Source organism: Vipera berus, assembly GCF_964194415.1.
Source record: "Vipera berus genome assembly, chromosome: 14".
Lineage (NCBI taxonomy): Eukaryota > Metazoa > Chordata > Lepidosauria > Squamata > Viperidae > Vipera > Vipera berus.
In genome coordinates this window covers 12,627,371-12,649,390 of record NC_138217.1, presented here as the reverse complement: position 1 = coordinate 12,649,390, position 22,020 = coordinate 12,627,371, and the positions used below count along the sequence as shown (strand labels likewise).

Here is a 22,020-nt window from a genome sequence, read left to right as displayed (position 1 = left end):
CACAAAAGACCTCGTTCTCTGACATCTTAGCTAACAACAAATTCTGCTGAAGGCTCAGGAAGTCTGAACAGGAAACCCATCCTCCTCACCGCGTGTTCGCTCTCTGCATCTAAAGCACTTGTAGCTTCATCCAAAATCAGGATTGGCGGGTTTCTGATTAAAGCTCTTGCGATCGCCACTCTCTGCTTCTGACCGCCGGACAGTTGTGTGCCCTTCTCTCCAGCTTCTGCAGGAGGAAGGAAACAAAGACAAAAAAACCCCACAAAACCCCAGAATAGTAGACTCTGCTGGATTTCTTTATAAGCCATCCTGTCAGCCAATGTCAACCTGACTTCAACAATAAATAAATAAATAATAATTTGCCTCTTAAGGGGGCGCTAAAGGCCCTGATTTCGGGGTTGATTCATTTGCTGCAAGGCGGATTTGTGGTGTCAAGCCCTACCTGTGTGATAGCCGTCTTGCAATTCCATAATAAAGGTGTGGGCATTGGCATTTTGGGCAGCTTGAACGACTAATTCGTAGGGGGCTGAGTCCAAACCGTAAGAGATGTTTTTCGCAATAGATCGGGCAAACAAGACCGGCTCTTGGCTCACCAGAGAGATCTAGAGAGAAAATGAGAGTTGGGGAGGGGGGGAGGGATAAAGAGATGGAGACGACCTGGTGAAGAAATTGGCTGACTATCAGAAAGACTTCTATTATAACCACCCTTAGGACTCCTCTGGAGTTATCGTCTCTTGAATCTATTCCCCTTGCCTTTCCCACCAACTGCTGCTACAATGGGGTGGGTTGGCTTGTCGAGCCATCACTCAAGGAACTAATTCTCTCCATTTTGGGGATCCAAGATGAACTCTTCAAACTTTACACATTTTTCAGTTGAAAGAAAACGACAGTTGGGTTTTATCTAACCAATGGAACTTGGTAGCTGTGAGCTACGGGGGTGAGTGAGACCTTCAGACAGTTAGAAGCCTAATTCGTCCTTGGTGATTTTATCACAACTACTTGCAAACCTATCTCCACAACTTGAAGGGCTAAGGTGTCCTTCCTGGAAACGAATTTTGTCATACCCAGCCAATCTAGGCCGCCAGCTATTGGCGATTCATACCACCGAGTGAAGATACTTGTGTTGATACAGATTGATAGGTTGTCCATCCAGAAGAACCTGGCCCTGTTGAAGAGGGTAGAAGTTCTCCATGATGTTGACACAGGAACTCTTCCCGCTGCCTGAAGGGCCCACCAGCGCGGTTACTTTCCCAGGATGGAGAGTGAAGGAGACATCCTACAAGACCAAAAGATCATCATCATGTCTCATCCATGACTTGGCATGTTTTGGGGTTACCTTTCCCAGGCAGGTGTATGCCTAGAGCTTGAAATCACTTGGAAAGGTGTTCTTTAGCCCCACCAAAACTCCAAAGAAATAATATAGGGAAACTCTGGTTTTAGAACCACAGGCAGTAAGTTTCAGCACTTATTCTTTTCATCCTTCTTTAGATCTGGAATTTTTTGCACTTGAAGAAAGCAGAAATTCTGGACTAATGAAAATCTCCGCTCTCTACCTAAAGGCAGGCCTGTTTTACATTCTGCAGCTATGGTTTAAGCTTAGTTTATTAAATAAAGCACAGAGGACGCATAACACAATAAGCCCCAAGGGACACGTAGACAGCATGTTGTGTTGAACAGCCAAAAGCCATTCAAACTATACCCAATGACAGAATGAAAAGAGCACCTGAAGTTTGTGTGTGACCTTCATGAGGACCAAACATGTAGTAAGAACTGGGATTTCTGCATATGTTAACATTCAAAGCATTTTGTTACACTGTCCTCCTACAGCTAAAATTCACTGCTTCCTACTGCTAAAATTCACAAAGTGCCAGAATGAGAAACTTGAACAGCCTATATGGATCACACCAAAAATATATAAATACAAGAAATTTACCTGTAAAACCTGGGATGAAGGACGAGTGCGGTAAGCAAAAGTGACATTCCTGAATTCCACTTTTCCTTCCAGTTGGCTAGGAGCCAAAGTCCCATCATTTAACATCGTGGGCTGCCGGTCTATGAACTCAAATACCTTTTCAGCAGCTCCCACGCCCTGCATGAGGCCGCTGTAAACTGAACCAATGGACTAAAAGAGAGGAAGAAAAAAAAATGCTAGGTGTTTTCACTTCAACAAAAATCTTACTGTGCAATTGGGGTTGTAAGAGGCTCATTGTTCTGCGCTGGAAAAGAAATATGTCTGAGAAAATGCAGTTCTGGATAAGGGCCATTTTGTATTTCTGCCTTGAAGAAATCTAAATTGTAGGCTGCCGACGGGTAACCCATAAAAAAGGTAAGCCCACAGACACCTCTAATTTTTAATGGAAAAAATGGCCAAGGTGTTTATGAAGGACAGATTTGGTTGAAAGCTTCCATAAAAGACATTTTAAGACAACTTCAACCGTGAACAGTCTTCATATTTACAAAAACCCAGCTCATACATATGGGAAAACAGTGAAAGACATTCAGCTGAGATCACAAATGGTGACTCCTTGCAGACAATACAGAGATGGTTTAAAAAGTGTCACTGACCTCCATGCAGTCTCCTAAGACGAATTCATAAATAATGAAGGATATCAAGTTGCCACTTGTCATTTGCTCTGTGATCACCAGATGGCCTCCATAGTATAAGATGCTCACTTGAACGATGAGTAGGGTGAGCTGGAATCAAAGACAAAACAGCTGAACTTTGTTATCACCAGGAACTTTGGAGCTGAACTCCGGTTTAACTCATGAGGACAACCAAATTGGGCAAGGCTGGTCTACTCCTTCAGACACACAAAACCCTTTCCTATCAGCAGCACCTAGCTTGGTCATGAAAAGTCTGCAAAACCATCAAACTCAGGGAACACAGAGGACCCCACAGTTCAACCCTGAACTTCCAAATATTCTTTTCTATCGGCACTTTACTAAGTTAGCAAGGACACGTGAGACTTTAGGCAGCTGCTGACGTGGACTCAGCTCTGAAAAAATACTTGGCATAATAAACGTGCTCTTATTTACTCTTGGCCTAAGAGAACCATACCTTTTGGCATACACCTGAGAAGCCCTTCCCCTTGCTGTGTGCCCAAAGCAGAATTGAAGAAAGGACAGAAAATACTACTACTACTACTACTACTACTACTAATAATAATAATAATAATAATAAAGCCCTCTTAGTTATTTCTGTTGAAGAGAGAATAGAAGAGAGGAGGACACATTTCAACCTACTCCATTTGACCACACGTAGTAGGTGTAAGCCATCGCTTCTTTTTTGTTAAGTTTGTAGACTTGCTGCAATTTCTCCCAATAGACGTCAGCCTCGGCCTCCTCGTTGGCAAAGCTTCGGACTGTCCTCATGGCGGAGATGGTTTCTTCGGCGGTGTTGTTCGCCTTGGCCAACGCGTTCTGGACTTCTTTAGAGAGCTTCTACTTGGTAAATAGAAAGAAGAAGAGTCACCGCTAAAAACGTCCTACTTCAACAGTACTCCAAGCTGCCCTCAAATCTGGGAGCTCACATGGCGTTCCAGATGCCAAATAGAAATACAGCTATGTGCATGTATGTTTCAGTCAGTATCCAGGGCCAGATGTGGCTTTGAGAAGAAAACTGGGGTGGAACATTGTCTGGATTCCAAGAAAGGAGGGGCTGCATTCCAGAGGAGCAAGAGACAGCAAAGTTTAGAGTTTGATTGGGAGGAAGAGAGTTGACACCTCCCTAGAAGTTCTCAGAATCTATCTTTAGCTATGCAAGTAGTTCCTTTAGTTTGGCAAGATTCTGTCTGCAGGTGAGGGACATTAACGGAAACTGCTTAGAAGCAACTCTGAGCATCTTTCATAGTTTGGGGAGCCTGACCAAAATTCAACATTAGCCTGAAAGCATTTGAACAATATGTGATCATTGACCAGACCATAACTAGCAACACACGGTTTAAGAGTTCTTCCCCCAAACGTTGCCAATGATTAAAGGAATATTCTAAGACTTCCATAAAACTAACCTTATAGTATTTCCCATAAAAATCTGACATCAGCATGATTATAGGGAAGCCCATGAAGGTCACCAAGGAGAGCTGCCACGAGAGGCTAAACATGAAAACAATAACCCCGGTGGCTTTGACCAGGTTGCGCAAAAAGATGTTGATGTTCTGGGAGACAAGATCGCTCACAATGGTTGTGTCGGATGTCAGTCGGGAAATGATGTCACCTGCAAAAGAGGACAGAAGACAAAGGATCGACGGAAAAGAAAACATCACAAGAGAATACAATCTATAGAAAATGGCACTGAAGAAGTATTAGCACTCTGATTTTTCAACGAAGTCAATCTTCTCAAGCTTCAGAAACTTTTAAGCTCTGGGGAATTCTGGGAGTTGAAGTCCACATGTCTCAAAGTTGCCAAGATTAAGAAACACTGGTCTAGACTAAAGGTGTTCAATATACCAGCCTACAGATTCCCCTGAACTACAATTCCCAACAGCCTGATTAGTGATACTGTACTTGACCAACATTTGCAGGGTCAGGGGATCCCCACTCCTGACCCAAAATGTAGAGAAACTCACCAGTCAGATTTTCGTCAAAAAAACTCATTTCCTGCACCACTAGCGATCGAAACAGTCTGTTACGGAGCCTAATATTCAATCTAGCAAACACCAGGGTGAAGAGGCCGCCTCGGATACCTGCGGTAAATGAGCTGATTGCAGATAAGAGATGTTATAGGACTGACAAGAGACCAACAACACAACACCCCCTAAGCCCAGGATTACCTGTATGCTATCAAGAAAGAAATGCTTGAGAGAAACACTTGTAAGATTCAACTCAGATTTTGCTCCCAACATTACACTCAAATGTAATTTTAAAACCAAGAGAGCATTCAGTTTGAGGAATTTCAGAACTTCTCCCAGCCTGGACTAGTCACAAGATACCTTTCCCTCCCTGCAAGGTTTCCCAGACACACACACACACACACACACACACACCATGGAAAGAGCAGAAAAGATTATTGCACACAATCCCACTCATTTTAACTTATGTTCTTTCCCCAATTCCAGAACTTGCAATTTCTTGGAGGTTCCCCTGTAAGAGATAATCTACATGACAGCCTGGAACCATTGCAAGATCCATCACACAACAACCATACATTCCAACCTTCAGACTGTAAGACAGTAAACACACCAATGGTCTAATGAAGCTACCTTCCTATGGCTAGAAACGCCATGATCACCACTGCCTTGGAAAACTGGTCCATGGACTTCTGGATGACTATCCCATCAATGGCCTGGCCAGTGTAGTATGGAAGGAAGGTCTCTCCTGTTGAGAAGCAAAAAAATCAGAATAAAAGTGAAAAGCAGAAGGATTTGGCGGTCAACTTCAGAGCACTTTCTTTCCCAAGTCCCAAAAGATTTGAAAAAGTTGGGAATTAGTTGATGGTGCTAAGTAGAGATGAACAAGCTATGATCTACCAGATGTTGCAGATCACAAGAGAAGTGGCCACTCAACTCATCTGGAGATTAAGAATGACCAAAGGGTCCACACTTTGAATAAACCAATTTCAATTATTCTAGGTTACATTAACTTCCCGTTTGATATTGATCTTTCCCAGAAAACCATCAAACATTCAGTAAACTTTATTTTAACCAACAGCTACACCACCCCTAATGTCACAAAACCACAGGGTCATTAGCCTTTCAAACACAAACACAAAGGTAATTAGGAGTGTTCAAGTTGTTCTATTTTTATACCGAAATTATTCACCTAAAGCAGCTAGTAAGAGGAAGAAAAAGGCCACCACAAGGAAGTGAATATCTGGCTTGGTGTAGGACAGGAGTTTACAAATGGTGGCAGCTGAGGCCTCCTCTTTCTTTCCCCGAACCCCAGGAGAACTGGGGTCTCCAACGTCTTCTGCTTCGGCCCTGGATTCTGAATTAATCCCCAAGGTATCCCTGGCAGGGGTCACAGAGGAGAGCAGCTGCCAGAAGGAGAAAGTGGCCACCAGCGAGATGTAGGTCCAGGTGAACAAACCCCAAAACCAAGGATCCTTGATGGTCTTTCTCACTTCAGAATAAAGAAGCAACTTGACCAGGGCATAAATCCCAATCGCCAAACAGACCAAGATGATAAAGATCCGGGACCCTTTCAACCGTTTGGGACCATAACTGGTGTTTTTGGCCACCCCAATGGAGGCCCCCAAGAGCAGGCAACTGCGATACAGGCAAGAGCCCCAAATATCCAGCATGGAGTCAAAGATGTTGAAGTGCTTGAGGTCCTGAAGGATGGTCCTGCTGTGGCGGTTGTGTTCGTACAACAGGGTGGTCAACGTCACATCCGTCCCTATGAAGGTGAGGGTGCTGGCCACAGCTGTCCAAGCACGCATTTTAAACTGGTTCCAGAATGAGGTAGAGAGATAGGAATCATAAAACAGAAGGGAAGGGAGAAACACGAAGCTCCTAGGCCAGGGTTAACGCCAACATCACTGCTCAGTCTTTCCTACAAGAGAAGAGAGAACAGGACAGCGTATTCACACATGACTTCTTAATTGTGATTTAGCTAAGTTGCAGTTGCTGGGCTTGCTTTGCACAACCAAGGAAAAAGGAAGAGATAGCTGGGCACCGAACCGTGGCTGGCTTCATCTAGATCAAATTCACCAAATTCACCGTGTAACTTGGTACAGGCAGTCCCCGACTTACGACCATTCAGAGTTACAGCAGACTTCCCCAGAGCTACTTCCAAACCAGTTGAACCACTCATTGGGTGCAATGGGTTTGCTGAATGGCCACATTTGCTTAGCAACCACTTTATAAAATCAGGCACAATCACCTGATGACTCACTTAATGATCAGCACAACTTACAACCATAATTCTGATCGTAAGTAGAGGACTAACTGTATAATCTTCCAGAAACTTTTGTTTGTTTCTCTAGTCCAGGGGTAGGCAACCTCGGCTCTTTTATGACTCATGGACTTCAACTCCCAGAATTCCTGGGAGTTGAAGTCCATGAGTCATAAAAGAGCCGAGGTTGCCTACCCCTGCTCTAGTCTCACCTGATCTTCCTACCACTTCTTTTAAATTCTCCCTTTTTAATATATCTTTTATACCTTCTAGCTTTTAAGCATCATTTTTAGATGTTTGAGTTCTCTCTCTCTCTTTCCCCTTTATTCTTCTTTTTCATGGCTGCACCCCACCCTCTTATGCTGGTCTATGGAGATAAACAGGATTTTATTATTGATATTTTCTGGAATAAACCATAATAAACTATTTTTGCAAATTAGGCTACATGGCCGTACGAAACAGTAACTGGAACAACCAACTGAATTAACCTTACGACAAGCTGATGGTTTAAAACAATGAATATTCCTCAACTGTTCGTTGCTTTCAATTTTAAACAAGCATCCAGGGACAGACCTCACCTCTCATCATCTCTTTAGATAAATAAAGATGAGGATTTTTAAGGAAGACCAGCAATTCAATGACTGTATTTTCTTGGAAAAATAAAAATAAAGGACAAACCTAGAAAAGCAGACAAATCCAAAAGTCTGTGCATAAGGACCAAAAAATGCTAATTATTTATCTTCATAACTTCACACGACAAAGAAAAATCCAAAACAAAAAAATATGGTTTTGGGAAAAATAAATCAGCTTTGTGAAATAAAGGACTGCCCTTAATAATAAAGGATGGGTGGTCCCTGTAACCAAGGACTGCTAGGCCGCTTGGCTGTTGCCATGGAAACAGGGAAAGTTGATCCTTCTGGTCTGTTTTTTTTTTAAATTGTTCCGCCTTTCATTCAAATCTAAACCAAATCCCTGAATGAACCTGTGTATATTCCTATTTATTTAATCCGAAGCCTTCAGGAAAAGTACCAGATGATCCAGAGGATGGAATCACATTAAGCTGGGAGGATTGGGACTCTCAAAAAGGACTCCAGACCCTATCCGCCATGGCTAAGGATGATGGGCCCTTCTGGAAGGGGTAGGAAGCAGAAAGAATTGAACAGGAAGGACAATTAAAAAACCTCTTTGGTTTTAATCTTTCGAGGTTAAACACAAGCTTTGGAAACGAGAGAGAGAGAGAGAGAGAGAGAGAGAGAGAGAGAGAGAGAGAGAGAGAGCGAGCACATTGCTTTAACAGATGCTATAAATAAATGGATTTAAAAGCATCCAGGTTTTATAAGGGATTTTTCAACCCCCCTCTCAAACTTGCCTTCATCTGGTTTGGATTTTAGTTGCATCCTTCCCAGATCAAAAGCCAATCTGAAAATGTCCACATTTAAAACTGCAATGGCCTATAAATCTTACCCTGTATTTAATTCAGATAACGGGGTGAAAAACTCCCCAATCAGGGAAAAACCATTGGAGATGCTCAGATTTTTATACTTATACCAAACAAACCAGAATGGAGACATTCCAAATTGAGCCTAAAAGATAAAGATAAATTCTTTTTTTTAAAAAAAACACTCTATAAAATTGCTGGCCTATCTTTTTATATTTCCTTTGTCCTTTTCCCCTACCTTATCGTCTGCAGAAACATTGGCTCAACTTTGATCATCATTTACAACTTCAGGGCCAAGAAAAGATTCTGTGTAAAGGCTCCGAAATCCTGAACGGGGGACAAAAAAGGGAACTCATCGAAACATAATTTGGGGAAGTTTCATTGCAACCCAATTAAATGTGCTTAATGGCATAATAAACCCCAAAGCTCCTTGCCAGAATCTGCCAAGTCATTTAAAGAGGAGGAAAAAGCAGTGCAAAAATTAACTTTCCGCTAGCACAGTAAAATCTAATTTATTGACCTTATGTCATACCTTGCCTTGCTTTGACCTAAAAATACGCTCCTTGCCAAAAAATAAAACATTTTAATGTTTTTATTCCTTTGCCAGGCAGTTGTCGGAGAGTTCCGCAGTGGAGATGTTGCATCTGCCCTTAAATGAAAGGGAGAGATTGACTTTGATGGGAAGGGAGAGATTTGTTTGATCAAAACAGGGAAGGCAAGCTTCCTAATTTCCTGATAAAGCATCCAGGCTGACTGGCTCAGCCTGATCAATCTGCTGCAGCGGACGAAAGACGAGGACGAAACAGGCTGCAAAGGAAGTTACCCAGATCTCAATTTATTTCCCGGTGTGACTCAGTCATTTTGGTGAAACGGCAGGACCAAAAAAAAATATATATCCTTGGATCCCTCAAAAGCCCCCATTCCCAACCTCCCTTCTAGTCAAGACTTGCCTTCATCTCATTCGGCTTTGAGTTGCATTCTTTCCACATCAAAAGCTAACCCGAATAGAAAAGAATTTTTTTTTTTTACCCACAGGTCTCCTTTGCAAAATTCAGGATAATTCTGGAGACTGGCAAGATGGGTGGGAGAGCTGCTGGGTGCCTCTAATGCCTCCCAAATCTTTTTTGTTTTCTTTTTCTTTAAATCCTCCGGAGATCCCTGCAAGGTAGGCCCAGCCAACGCCAGGGACTGTCCAGCAGCTCCCATCAGGACCAGTATCTGCAGCCACAGCTTGGGGGCAGCAAAGGATTGGCCAACATCAAGCAAGCCAGCAAGAAAAGGTGGGCAGATCCCAGTTAAGGGTCTGAATTTCTCTTTCTGCAAACCCCGGGGCTTCAAATGCGGGGCGATTCCCAAAGGCTTGTCTGCCTTTGCAAGCAAGGATTTGCCCCGCCTGGCGTCTGCATCAGGCAAACCGAGCATGGAAGAAAGGGGGGAAAAATTAAATTAAATGGACAGGTGTTTTGCAGAGAGGAGAAAGACTCACCTTCCCGCAGGGTTGGGTTAAATTAAAAAAAAGGCGTGGAAAGCCTCAGCTGCCTCTCTGCATCCTTCCAGAGAGGGAAGCCAGCCTGCACGGGTCTGCGGGTGCACGTGTGCATGCAAACCCCCCTACCCCACCCCTTCCCAACCCTCTTTACCTGCAGACGCGCTAATCTTTGCCGGCGGAGGCTGAGCGGCGCCCGGGACAAGGTCGGAAGGGGCGGGGTCTCCGGTGGATCCCGCCTCCTCGCGAGGCCCCGCCCACGCCTGCCTGCCTACCTGCCTGCCTTTGCAGCTGGAGAAAGATGCTGAAGGTGCTCCTCCCTTTGCCAGAGGGAGAAGCGGAGGAAACAAAAATAAATAAATAAATAACGCAACTCCCTCTCTCTCTCTCATCCCGCGGGGGAAAAAGCAAAAAGCATCCGCTTCCTCGGGAGGGGAAGGAAGACAAGCAGGGCTGGTGGGTGCAGCCTGGCCCTTCCCAGGGCTTTGCATGGATTGCAAAACCCATAATGCGTGATGGGGCCAGGAGCAGAAGTGCAGGAAAAGGCGGTTTTCCAAGCCAGCGGTGTGCAGGTGTGTGTCTGTGTTGCATGGCAGCCTCCAAGGGCTGCCTTCCAAACTACTGAAGTTACTCTTTGTGAGCTGCTGTCCTCTTCAGCCCTCCAGCGAGGTCCTTGCATCCTCACAGCTGACTTACCTTGTGGCAGTGAGTTTCATAGACTGTGGGAAGCGGGGCTCCTTTGGCCTCCGTGCCCAAATCCAGAGGGCCAATAGATGGTAGGAAGGGAGTGAGGGAAAATTCCTTCCTTCCTTCCTTCCTTCCTTCCTTCCTTCCTTCCTTCCTTCCTTCCTTCCTTCCTTCAGTGCGCCTACCATATGAGCAAGGCACTCTGGGTGGCGAGCAATTGTAAAACAAATTCAAAGCAAATTGCCATCATAAATATAAAACTTCAAATACACAGCAGCTGAAGAGGATGTCACCACCACAGGCGGTAAGCCCCAACCAGGAGATGGGACTCTTCACACACACACACTCAAGGCCCCAGGTATGGGCACGGAACTGGATTTGTGCAGGCCAGGACTCACAACTATTTTTACAAAGCCGTTCCAGCTGCTTGGAGCTATTTTGACTTAGGTGGGAGCACTTCACGCAGAGAACTTGGGTCAGACACTTGGACAAGCAAGCTGCTTCAGTGCATCAGCCTACATTTATTACATGATTATTTACACATTCAGAGAGGCAATTTGGACCCAACCCCACTGTTTAGCTCATCAGCCTGCGTGTTGGTCGATCTGCCTCTTTTGCACACACAAATGCGAAGATACACACATCACCCCAGTGCCCAGACTTTGTGTTCAGGCTAGCATAGTGTTGGCATTGCAGTCCTGTCGCCCACATTCCTCTAAGGATAAAACGAAGATGCAGCCATCTTTGTGATTAGCTGGAGAAAGGAATTAACCCCTCTGATATTGCTTGTGGCTATCAGTGACCCTTCCTCCATTAATACAGTGCACGGGGCTTGCAAAAAATAGACACCTCAAATCACAAATGGCCTGCTGCCTTCTCAGAATTTCCATTAAGAAACCTAAGACAAACTTTTTCACATCCTTTCTTTCATTTTCAAGAAATCCTTTGCACAACTTTGATGGCTTCGCTGCTCAGAGTCACTTCAAACTGCGAGATGGACAGCAAATAAACTGGATAATCATAATAAAGCCTGCACAGGGCTGAGCAGACCCATCACTCTGACCCCACCCAACACTTGTTAATTAAAATAAATTTTAAAAATCCCCATGCGACCCGCAAAATTTAGAGCCTTTATGCAGGACTCTTCCACAAAGGGGAGAATTTCAATTAAACCATGTTGCTCCCATCTCTTATATATCTATATGTCTCTGTTGGTCTTATTAGATACAGGGGGTCCTCGACTTACGACCAAAACGGCTCCGCTTTATGACCTTTCTTGCCACAATTGTTATGTGAATCACTGCGGTTGTTAAGTTAGGACCACAGTTGTTATGTGAACCTGGCTTCTTTGCTCGTCAGAAGGTCACAAGAGAGACCCGAGACACGGTCATAAATACGAGTCAGTTGCCAAGCGTCTGAATTTTGACCAGGTGGCCGCGGGGATGCTGCATGAGTCAAAAGCGTGGAAAAGGATAAGTCCCTTTTTTCCCCAGTGCCGTTGTAACTTCAAACGGTCACTAAACAGGATGGCTGTAAGTCAAGGACTACCTGTTACGCATGGATATGTACACGAGCGGAGTGAATGCCTACAGCAGGCACAATCTCTTGATCCATCATCCTGTTTTCTTCACGCTTGATAAGCTCTGCTCCGGCCTCAAGACCGTCTCGATCTGGAACGAGACAAACTGGCTCCTTTTCAATTTTTTCAGGGGGGGCTCCCCATTTCTCCCCAAAAGGCCGCCCTCCATTTTGTAGGTGAGAGAGGGCAGCGGTTTCCCTTTTCTCTTGAGGCTTTTCGGCTCCCCTTTGTAAGTAGCCGTCACGTTGGCGATTACCTGCAAAGGAGAATAAGAGAAAAAAAGGGGTTTTCTCTTGCCAGGTCGGGAAGACGGCCTCATGCTTAAAAACACACGGAACTTCCTCCGATATTCCTACAGAGAAGGATATTATCAGCGGAAGACAGTCCTCGACTTACGACTGTAATTGGGATCGGGTTGATAGGCGTTAAGTTCTTACAGTCGTACGTCGAAGCAATGACATGACCGGAGCCGATTTTACAGCATTGTTTTAAGGTAGCTGTTAAAAGAGAATCCCCAGAGGTGTTACACAGGCAGGAAAACCTCCACCATTTCAGATGAGGGGGGCTACTGCCAAGTCACCAACCGCAAAGGCCGAATTTGCATTTGCCAATCCCTTCTGAAGGATGCTGGCTTTGACCTCCCCAAGTTCGTTTGCCACCTTGGAGAAATCAAGGAGGATCCTTGCTGGTGATGATGTGGTGTGGCTCAACACATACACGCACACACGCACCCCTTTTCAAGCCACACAACCCCCTGAATTTGCTCTCCTTTACCTCGGAGGACAAGCAGGCGTATCTGTTGTAGAGGAGGAAGAAAGGAGAGTGTTTGGTCATGGGGCTGCCGGACGTGCGGAGCTCAAACAGAAGCGGCTCCAGGGCCTCATCCCACCCATCCGGCTTCTCGTTCACAACGTTGTAAATGGAGGACTTCAGCAGGTCATTGGTGCGGCAGTCCAGGTTCGTGCAGCTGGCCGGGGTGAGGCTTTGAGTAATGTTCCACCTCTCTAATAAGAGTTTGACCACCTGAAAATGCATAACTGCATGAAACTTTGGGCCTCCGGACTCCAAAGGTGCCAATAGTTGAAGTTAGAAACAGCTACGGAGTTTTCTCCCTTTTTTTGCACAGACTGCTTAGGCCCTGCCCACGGAGGAGAAAAAGCAACTGTGCAGAATATATGTAGAAGCCAACACGATTAAAAATAGATCTTTCAATAGCTTGATGGTAAGTTTCCCAAAGGAAGCATGGAGGCACATACTGCTGCTTAGCCGGAAACAGGAGCCCAGCCTCTAGGCCCTAGGGCAGGGGTAGGCAATCTTGGCTCTTTTATGACTCATGAACATCAATTCCCAGAATTCCTGAGCCAGCATGGCTCAGCTTGGAAACCTCTCCCTTTCCCCTCAGCATGGCTGGCTCAGGAATTCTGGGAGTTGACATCCACGAGTCATAAAAGAGCCAAGGTTGCCTACCCCTGCCCTAGGGCAATGTTTCTCAACCACAAAACTTTAAGCGTGTGGACTTCAGTGCCCAGAATTCCCCAACTTTAAGATGTGTGGACTTCAACTCCCAGAATTCCCCAGCCAGCATGGCGAGCTTAAGATGTGTGGATTTCAGCTCCCAGAATTCTGCAGCCAGCGTGACTTAACTGGGGAATTCTGGACGTTGAAGTCCACACATCTTAAAAAGTTCCTGAAGTTGGGAGACACTGCTCCAGGGGATGAAAATTCTGACTCACCTCTTCGCAGAAGCCCCAGCTCAGGTTGCATAAGATATTCCTGGATGCCCCAAACCTGTTGAAGAAATCACACGAGGAATACTCATAAGTAGATTTGTAGGCTGAGATTATATTGCCATGTCCACGAAAGGCGTGGAGCAGGGCATCTGGTAAGACAACGTGCCCTCCCAATCCACTTTTTGCTGTAGCTACAAATTCCTAGTTTTAGGGGTTGGCCCTATCTGCAGCGACCACCTTAAATCCCACAATAGCAGAAGAGATCGGCCCACCTGTAATACAAGGAAGCCAAGCCTTTGGCCACCGAAAAAGCATCTCTCTTCAGCAAAGGGAGAGCCTCCACCCACTTCGTATAATAATCCGTCACGGCAAGGATGTGACTGTGGCCTTGTCTGGACTCCGGGAATGGGCCTGGAAAACATGCCAAAGAGAGTCAGTTGTTGAGGGGACCTCACTGAGATTTAGGTGAAGGTGTGCAAGATAAAATGAGGTAGTTACGCTGGAGAAAAGGGGACTCAGCAGCAAGATGGAGGAGGAGGAGGAGGAGGAGAAGCTGATCGGGTTGCCAAATAAAAACTAGCACTTGTTTAAAAGAAGTCTAGAAAGGAGGAGGCTGTGAGTTCTAGTCTCGTCTTAGGCATGAAAGCAGTCGGGGTCAATCATTAGGAGAGGGTGAGTTTTGCCCTGGGCATGAAAGTAGGTTAGGTGACTTTTGGGCCAATTTAACAGGAAATGGTGAGTTCTAGTCCACCCTAGGCATGAAAGCACCTGGATGGCCTTGGGGAAATCACTAGGACAGGGGTAGGCACCTCGGCTCTTTTATGACTCATGGACTTCAACTTCCAGAATTCCTGGAGTTGAAGTCCACGAGTCATAAAAGAGCCGAGGTTGCTTACCCCTGCACTAGGAGATGGTAAGTTCTAGTCAAGCCTTAGGCACAATTGCCACCTGGATGACCTTGCGTCAATCATCTGGAGATGGTTCTAGTCGCGCCTTAGGCTTTACAGCCAGCAGGACGAGTTTGGGCCAGTCAGCCCACAGAGGCATGCTCAGGTGACACGCCAGTCGATCAATTTCTATTGCAACTAAATGGATCCACACTTGTTTCGTCTGGGGAAAAAAAACAACCCCAAATCCTGCACTTGTGGGAAAACACTAGGAAGGAAAAAAAGAGCCATACAAATTGGAATAAGCTATGCACGTACCATAAACATCCAGCCCTACAACCTCCCAAGGCAGTTCCACTTTAACCGGCCGGATTTTTTTGGTGAGGCTCTTGCTATGCTCTGCGTTCTGGCAGGTTTCACACAGCTTGATCTGGAGGAAGATGGGCAGACAAAAAAAAAAAGACGAAGCCACTTGCTTAGTGACCCGTTTGAAATGACAAGGGCTCTGGGAAAGGTGACTTATATAACCAGTCCTTGCGCTTAAGGACCGCTGCAGCATCCCCATGGTGTGACCAAAATCTGGGCGGTTGGCAACTGGCGTGTATTTATGACAGTTGCAGGGTCTTGGGGTCACCATTTGCGACCTCCAGGGTCACATGACCGCCGCTTGCAAACTTCCCAGCCAGCTTTTGACCCCAAAGTCAATGGGGAAGCTGGATTTGGTTAATGAGCACATCATTTGCTTAACCTCCAGAGAAATTCACTTAAGAACCGTGGCTGGAAAGATTGTGGTCGTAAGTCAAGGACTACCTCTATCATTGCAAATAATCCCTTCCTTTGGATCTCTGGGAATGAATCCCAATGCTCCAAGCAATCATTTTCTCTGCCTAAAACGAGCAATTCCTCCCCGCCCCCAAACATTTACCCAGTCTACCACATCCTTGACAATACCCAGCCAATAGTATCGGCTCTGAATCCGGTGGACCGTCTTCTTCTGCCCCAGATGATTCCCCAGCTCCGTGAAGTGGCTTTCCAAGAAGACCTGCCTTCGCCGTTCGAGGTCAACCACCACTTCCCGCTTTTCTTCCTTTTTGGGGCCCACATAATAGAGGCAACCGCCTGCACAAGGGAAAAGGAACAAGGAAAAAAATACAACGAGATGGAAAAAGAGGCTGGGAAAAATGGGCGCCATGGTAGTTTACCATTTCTAATGCAAGGTGCACCTGTATTTCTGCACGTGTCAATCTCCCCTCTCGGTCCCTTTCAATGTTTTTTTGGGGATGTGTGTGTGTGCATTAAATCCTTCCTCAAGATGTCCTTGAAATGCTGCTGATCCAACTGGCAGGACCAAAGGACCAAGGATGATGGGATTGAAAGAGGGAAGGAGGAGGAGGAGAAGGATGGAAGGAAGAGGAGGAGAGGAAGAAGAGGGAAGGAGAAAGAGAAGAAGGATGGAAGGAGGAGGAGAAGAGGAAGGAGAAAAGGGGGGAGGAGCAGGAGGAGGAGGATGGAAGGTGAAAGAAAAGAGGAAGAAGGTGAAGGAAAAGGAGGAGGATGGAAGGAGAAGAAGAAGGAAAAGGGGGATGGGAGGAGATTCAGTTTTAAATTTACTGAACCTAACATCTTTAACCAAAAAAAGCACCTTGCTTGGAATGACTTACTTGCTCTGTGATGCCACCCTGCCAATTTCTTAAATTAGGATTAAAACCCAAAGCATCTCCAATCAGTCTAAAGCCTGCAAGATCTCTTGGTGGAAAGGATGCAGAAGCAGCTTTGGTTTTTTCTGCACCCTCCCCCTCCCCCATCTTTCCCTGCTGCCAATCAAGCTAATCTCCCCTCCCCAACCCTGTCCATGTCCCGATGCCAACTTGCCAGCCTCGGGCTGCTGCAGCTGCAGACTTGCCTCCCTCCCCCCCCAAAAAAACCCATCCTCTCCTCTCCCCCCCCCCCACTTTTCACCTTCCACAATGAACTTCTGGGCGTAGCGTTTCAGATTCTTCCGTTTGATGGAGCAGAAGCTGGCCGGGAAGCAGCCTTCGGAGAGGAGGCGGAAAATATCCTCAAACTTGCTGGTGGGGCTGCAGGAGCCTTCGCCGACCACCTCCTCCTCCTCCTCCTCCTCCTCCTCCTCCTCGGCCACTTGCAAGGCAGAATCCATGTTGCAAAGAAGAGTCCAGCCGGGCAAGGGCCTGGCTTCGCAGGCCAGGGGCTGGAGACCGCTGGGCTGCAGCTGGGAAGCGCCGTCCTTTTATCCAGGAACTGCAGCTGTGCACTGCTGGTTTTGCTTTCGCTTAAGGGATGATGCGCAAGTGCCCCTTGCTTTGCAAAGCTGCCAGGGAGGGCTCTTTCCCGCTGTTTGCATCAGGATGGGATGCTCTGGGTACATCTGGTACCTACTTTGGGGCACGGAGGTTGGGGGGGAGTTGACATTTGACATAGTTGACAGAACAGTTAAGAGTATGAATTAAAAGTGTCAGTTCATACAGCTGACCGCTAGAACATGGGACGGTTTGCCTTCAGAAGCTGTTGGCGCTTCAATACTGGAGGTTTTTAAAGAAGAGATTGGACAACCATTTGTCTGAAATGCTATAACAAAGCAGTTCAGCAGTGGGTTAGACTAGAAGACCTCAAAGGTCCCTTCCAATTCTATTACTCTGTTATACCTGCAGCCTCCAGAAATATGCCTGCTCAGCCCACCGAGGAAAACCAGTTCAGTTCAGAGAGGGAAGCTTTTTGCTCTTTCCCTGAACTCACGGGGAGGGTCTCGGTATTATTTTGCACAACTCTAGGCCATGTGCAGAGTGGGGATTTGCTCCCTCGTCCCCCTCTTCTGCCCGACTGAAATGCTCCAAATTATCTTCCCTTCCACCCATCTATTCCAGGATTCAGATGGATTTTTCTCCCTTGGCTGAGCAGCCATTGTTTATCTCACTGTTTTGGGGAGATGCACAAAAGAAAAACTGCTAGCAGACTACAACCTGGATTCACCCATAAGTCGCAACTGATTTTTGGCTTAGCATCTTGGAGGTAGTCACTGCCAGTGGCTTATAAGCCACAGTTGGTGGGTCAACCCAGGTAACTGGGGCTTAATCCTCAACCCAGATTGAAGCAAACCAATGTTTTTTTTCTCCCCAAGTTGGCAACTTTAAGGTGAGTAGAGTTGGATTCCCCTGCAATTCCTGGACAAAAAAAGACAGTTTCTCAGAAGAAAGCCCCTCCGGCCCCGGGCAGCCAGACACTTGCCCAACTGGACCAATGCATTTCAGTTGCACTGTTGTCCTTTCTCCCCACATCAGTATGCAAAAGACCCTATTGAGAAAGCCAGCCTTCTTGCTTATGAGCAAAGGAGCCCTGTTAGGAAGAAGAAGAAAAAAAGCAATGGCAACTGCCTTCTTGCTAGCAATAAAGCTGCAGATTTTCCCAGGCTGACTTGCAAAAAAAACAAAAAAAACAACCCGATGGGTTGCTCCCTTGGGGCCGCGAAACTGGCTTAGCCCCGGCCCAAAGGGGCTCCCCTTCTTTCCTCCGGGCCGTTCCGCTCATCTGCGGGCTCCAGAGCTGCAAGAGATGCTCCGGACCCGGCTTCCTTCGCTTTGGGAGCCGCTGGGTAATTTGCAGACGCTCCCTGGCGCTGGCTGGCGGCCGGGACGCTTTGAGCGACGGACCCGTTGCCCGGGCAACCGTGTTCCGTCCGCCGGCGGGTCCGGGCGGCAACATGGAGCGCGTCGCGTGCGGCCCGGGCCGGGGTCGCTTCCTGGCCTGCGCCTGTTTCCTCACCGACAACCTCTTCGTGGAGCGCTACGGCCTCCACCTGCGCTACCAGGGCGACCCGGAGCAGCTGCGCAGGGAGTACGGGCCGGTGAGCCCGGCGGCGGCGGCGGATCCCTCGCCCGCAGTGGGGGGGGGGGAGGGCTGGACTACAGTCCCCATCGTCCGCGCCCTGCTGAGCCCCGTTCTTTCCTCCGCAGGTCTTGAGGCAGCGCGGCTGCAGGAGCGAAGAGGACTTCGCGGCCGTCCTTCGAGAGGTCTGGTCGGACGAGGCTGGGCAGGAAGACCCGTCGCCCCTTCCGGGCTTTTGTTGCATTGATTTTGCCCTTTTTCAGCTGAAGAATCTCACTAGCCTGATTAGAGAAAAAATCACACACACACACACACACAGTCCTCGACTTACAACGACAATCGACTCCCAAATTTCTATTGAGTGATTACTGCTCTATATTAGCTGATAGAATCACACCAGCTTAAGTGTGCATCTATAGACACACACATATATATATATCAGCTGGAAGAATCACACCATTGTGGAATTTCAGTCTTATTACATTATTTTGAGGAATCATACAATTGTGAATTATTCCATAGTATTATTGCCCTATATTAGCTTGAAAGATAACCTTTGTCATCTTTTACTGTGGGCACAATGGCACGCAACTGCACACTGGTTATGATTCTTGAATGGTAGCCTGCTCCTTTTTGTACAGTTCAAGGCAGTGTACGAAATGCTTCCTTGCCTCTTTATTTTCCGCACAAGGTTCCTGGGGAGGGGGTGTTGGGCGGTGCGAAAGACTGATCAAAAGTCACCCATTGCCCACAGATTTATGTGTACTAAAATTATGTGTACTAGATACCGGGTTTCTGGTCCAGCACTTTTTGAATTTTATGAATCCCTCGCTTTTTCTGTAAACAAGAAAACCAAGGCAGAAACCTCCCTTGCATCTGTTTAAGTATCTTAATTAACAGTTTATAAACAATCAGATTGTGAATTGCTGCAGGTTGAAAAAGAAGTGCAGAGGAGAAAGGAATTGGATCATCAATCCAGAGAAAGAAAAGCAATCATCTCTCAGAATTACAGACCAAAGCACCCACAGCTATATATTTTACAGGTAAAGGATGTGCTTCCTTGTGTTTGCACATCTGTTTATGCTCAGAGGACCAGGGGGAAAGGGGAGGAGACTTTTCCTGTTATGCAAATTATGAAAGAAAGTGAGACTAACCTGAGGCTTCACAGCTGTTTCTGACAAAGAGGAAATTGCATAATCTAGACGTGGTTGATAATATCAAATCCTTTATCTGCAATTGAGGTAGAGGGATAATTTACCTAGCCTTGCAACCTGCTCCCAGTCCCTAGAGTTAAGAGCATTGGCAGCAACCTCCAAAATCTGATAAAAGCGAAAGGCAAGTTAATCAGAAGTTAAGGTTTTTCTGTTCAATTATCTTTTTCTTGTTCCCTCCTTATCCCTATCTGCTATGCTAGGAATCATTTTTTAATCCAGAATTTTTAGAAACCGTCAAGTACTGCAAATCCCAAAATGCTGATCTCCAAGGTCTCCTGCGCCATGTAGAATCTTTATCAGGTAATAATAGATGTTCATTTATCAATGGGCTGCAAACAGGCTACGCCTCTGGCAGGCTGCGCTTACTCCTCTTTGGGCCTATGGCCCAGAGACAAGGTTCCAATTCTCATGCACAGATGAATCTTTCTCACCCTTGCTGATGGAAGTTCCATTCAACTGGGGAAATTTATTATGTTATATGCAAATAAATTAAAAATCCTGAATTATGGCCTTCTGCCCACAGACTTCTAAGCTTTACTATAAATAAATAAAAACCCCAGACTAACTTATTTTATCACCTGGAAAATATGCTTACTCGTTAATAGGCAGTAAAAAAGTGAATTTCTTCCCTGGTTATTTTCTTCTCTACTTCAGATAAGAGAATCTACCGGTTACCAATATTCACCAAGGAATTCTGCGAAGCTTTTGTTGAGGAACTCGAACATTTTGAACAGTCCGAGTTGCCTAAGGGAAGACCCAATTCTATGAATAACTATGGGGTGAGCTTCACATCCTGTAGATGGCAAAAATGTGGAATGATGTGGGAATTAAGTTTTGTTAAATGCATTTTCTCACATTAGAGAAAACAGGGTTATTTGTATTCTATCCTGGCTCACTTAAATACAAAACAGTTATCGATGCTACATTGATATTTGGCGTACTAGAAAAAACAAAACCCATGAAAGAAATTGACCCAAATCTTCTGCTAGAATATTCGTCATCTTCCCCCCCCCCCTTTTTATTTTCTGTCTCTTTTTCATTCACATGTATGGCAGGTGCTTTTGAATGAACTTGGACTGGACGAAACATTTCTTACACCTCTGCGAGAGAAATATTTGCAACCGCTGACAGCGCTGCTTTACCCGGACTGTGGAGGGAGCTTCTTGGACAGCCACAAAGCTTTTGTTGTGAAATACGCACTGCGTGAAGATTTGGACCTGCACATTCATTACGACAACGCAGAAGTGACTCTCAACGTCTGCCTGGGGAAAGACTTCAGCGAAGGCAGCCTTTACTTCGCAGAATTTAGACAGGTGCCACTTTTAAAACTTCATACAGTTGACTGTAATCTTTTACATCATTATGGGCAACTAACTACCACACGATGGGTTTGAGATTGGGTGGCTTTATATCAAAAGTTAGCCAAACTTTTCTCAACTCTGCTGGAGACCTTCTTTATGCAAGCAGATTTTACCCTGCGGTGGAACTTATTTTTACCCATCTTTTGAGTTATTAAAGCTGTAGATCACCTGTGTGTACAGTGATTATAACTTTTCATTATTTTATTTATATCTCACCTTTATTATTATTAGAAATAACTCAAGGCAGCAAACGTATCTAATGCTCCTTCTTTCTCCTACTTCCCCCACAACAACCCTGTGAGGTGGGTAGGGTTGAGAGAGAGTGACTGTCCCAAAATCACCCAGCCAGCTTTCATGCCTAAGGCAGCACTAGAACTCACTGTCTCCTAGCAACTGGCCCAAGGTCATTCAGCCAGCTTTCATGTCTACGAGAGGACTAGAACTCCCCCATCTCCTGATTTTAGCTGGGTGCCTTAACCACTAACTTCCATAGCTTGTAGTAGTAAATTGCAGGTGTAGATATAGCACAAATTAATATTTTCTGAGAGCTGCCTTGATTTGAAGACCGCAACTGCTGAAGCAGCTCGTAACCTGATCTGTCCGCTCTTTTCAAGGATGCCAAGCCTGTGCCAAATTACCTGGAGGTTGAACACGTGCTGTTCTGTGGATTGTTCCATCGCGGAGGGCAGCTCCACGGGGCACTGCCCATTGACTCTGGCGAACGCAGGAACCTGATTATCTGGATGCGATCATCGGCTGTCCGCAATCGGCTTTGTCCCATGTGCAACAGAGAGCCTGACCTCATTGAAGCAGACGGATTTGGGGATGGGTTCACTAGGATTTTGGAGGACAGTCCACCTGGGACCACAGACGTGTGCTCGCTAACATAAGAAAACCAGAGAGGAAGAGGAGGACTCTGCGTCTGGATTTTAATAAATTTTCAAAATCCGACTTTTAATAGTCTCTG

General features: G+C 46.0%; 2 protein-coding genes across 6 annotated transcripts in view; one reads left to right on the top strand and one right to left on the bottom strand.

The window, feature by feature from the left end:
- ABCB9 (ATP binding cassette subfamily B member 9) overlaps positions 1 to 22,020 on the bottom strand; it is an 80,168-nt gene that overhangs the window by 3,115 nt on the left and 55,033 nt on the right. The window contains exons 1-12 of one of the 4 annotated variants that reach the window (XM_081339181.1): positions 9,756 to 9,881; positions 8,508 to 8,596; positions 5,758 to 6,489; positions 5,199 to 5,313; positions 4,566 to 4,696; positions 4,008 to 4,213; positions 3,244 to 3,441; positions 2,566 to 2,694; positions 1,934 to 2,122; positions 1,103 to 1,276; positions 443 to 602; positions 90 to 226 (exon numbers count right to left, since the gene is read on the bottom strand). In XM_081339181.1, coding sequence (XP_081195307.1) covers positions 90 to 226; positions 443 to 602; positions 1,103 to 1,276; positions 1,934 to 2,122; positions 2,566 to 2,694; positions 3,244 to 3,441; positions 4,008 to 4,213; positions 4,566 to 4,696; positions 5,199 to 5,313; positions 5,758 to 6,376 — 2,058 coding nt within the window. In that variant the 5' untranslated portion in view covers positions 6,377 to 6,489; positions 8,508 to 8,596; positions 9,756 to 9,881. Of the gene's footprint in view, positions 1 to 89; positions 227 to 442; positions 603 to 1,102; positions 1,277 to 1,933; positions 2,123 to 2,565; positions 2,695 to 3,243; positions 3,442 to 4,007; positions 4,214 to 4,565; positions 4,697 to 5,198; positions 5,314 to 5,757; positions 6,569 to 8,507; positions 8,597 to 9,755; positions 9,928 to 22,020 lie in introns of those variants that run through there. The other 3 variants (XM_081339183.1, XM_081339182.1, XM_081339180.1) reach the window with 3 other exon arrangements.
- Positions 18,025 to 21,998, top strand: OGFOD2 (2-oxoglutarate and iron dependent oxygenase domain containing 2). Of its 2 annotated transcripts, none has more exons than XM_081339199.1 (7): positions 18,025 to 18,487; positions 18,607 to 18,663; positions 19,411 to 19,521; positions 19,893 to 19,992; positions 20,347 to 20,471; positions 20,748 to 21,005; positions 21,668 to 21,998. In XM_081339199.1, exons 1-7 carry the CDS (start codon positions 18,206 to 18,208, stop codon positions 21,941 to 21,943), a joined length of 1,209 nt encoding a protein of 402 aa, XP_081195325.1. In that variant the 5' UTR covers positions 18,025 to 18,205; the 3' UTR covers positions 21,944 to 21,998. The 2 variants fall into 2 exon arrangements, with proteins under 2 accessions (XP_081195325.1, XP_081195326.1); XM_081339200.1 differs by having other exon boundaries at positions 18,231 to 18,497.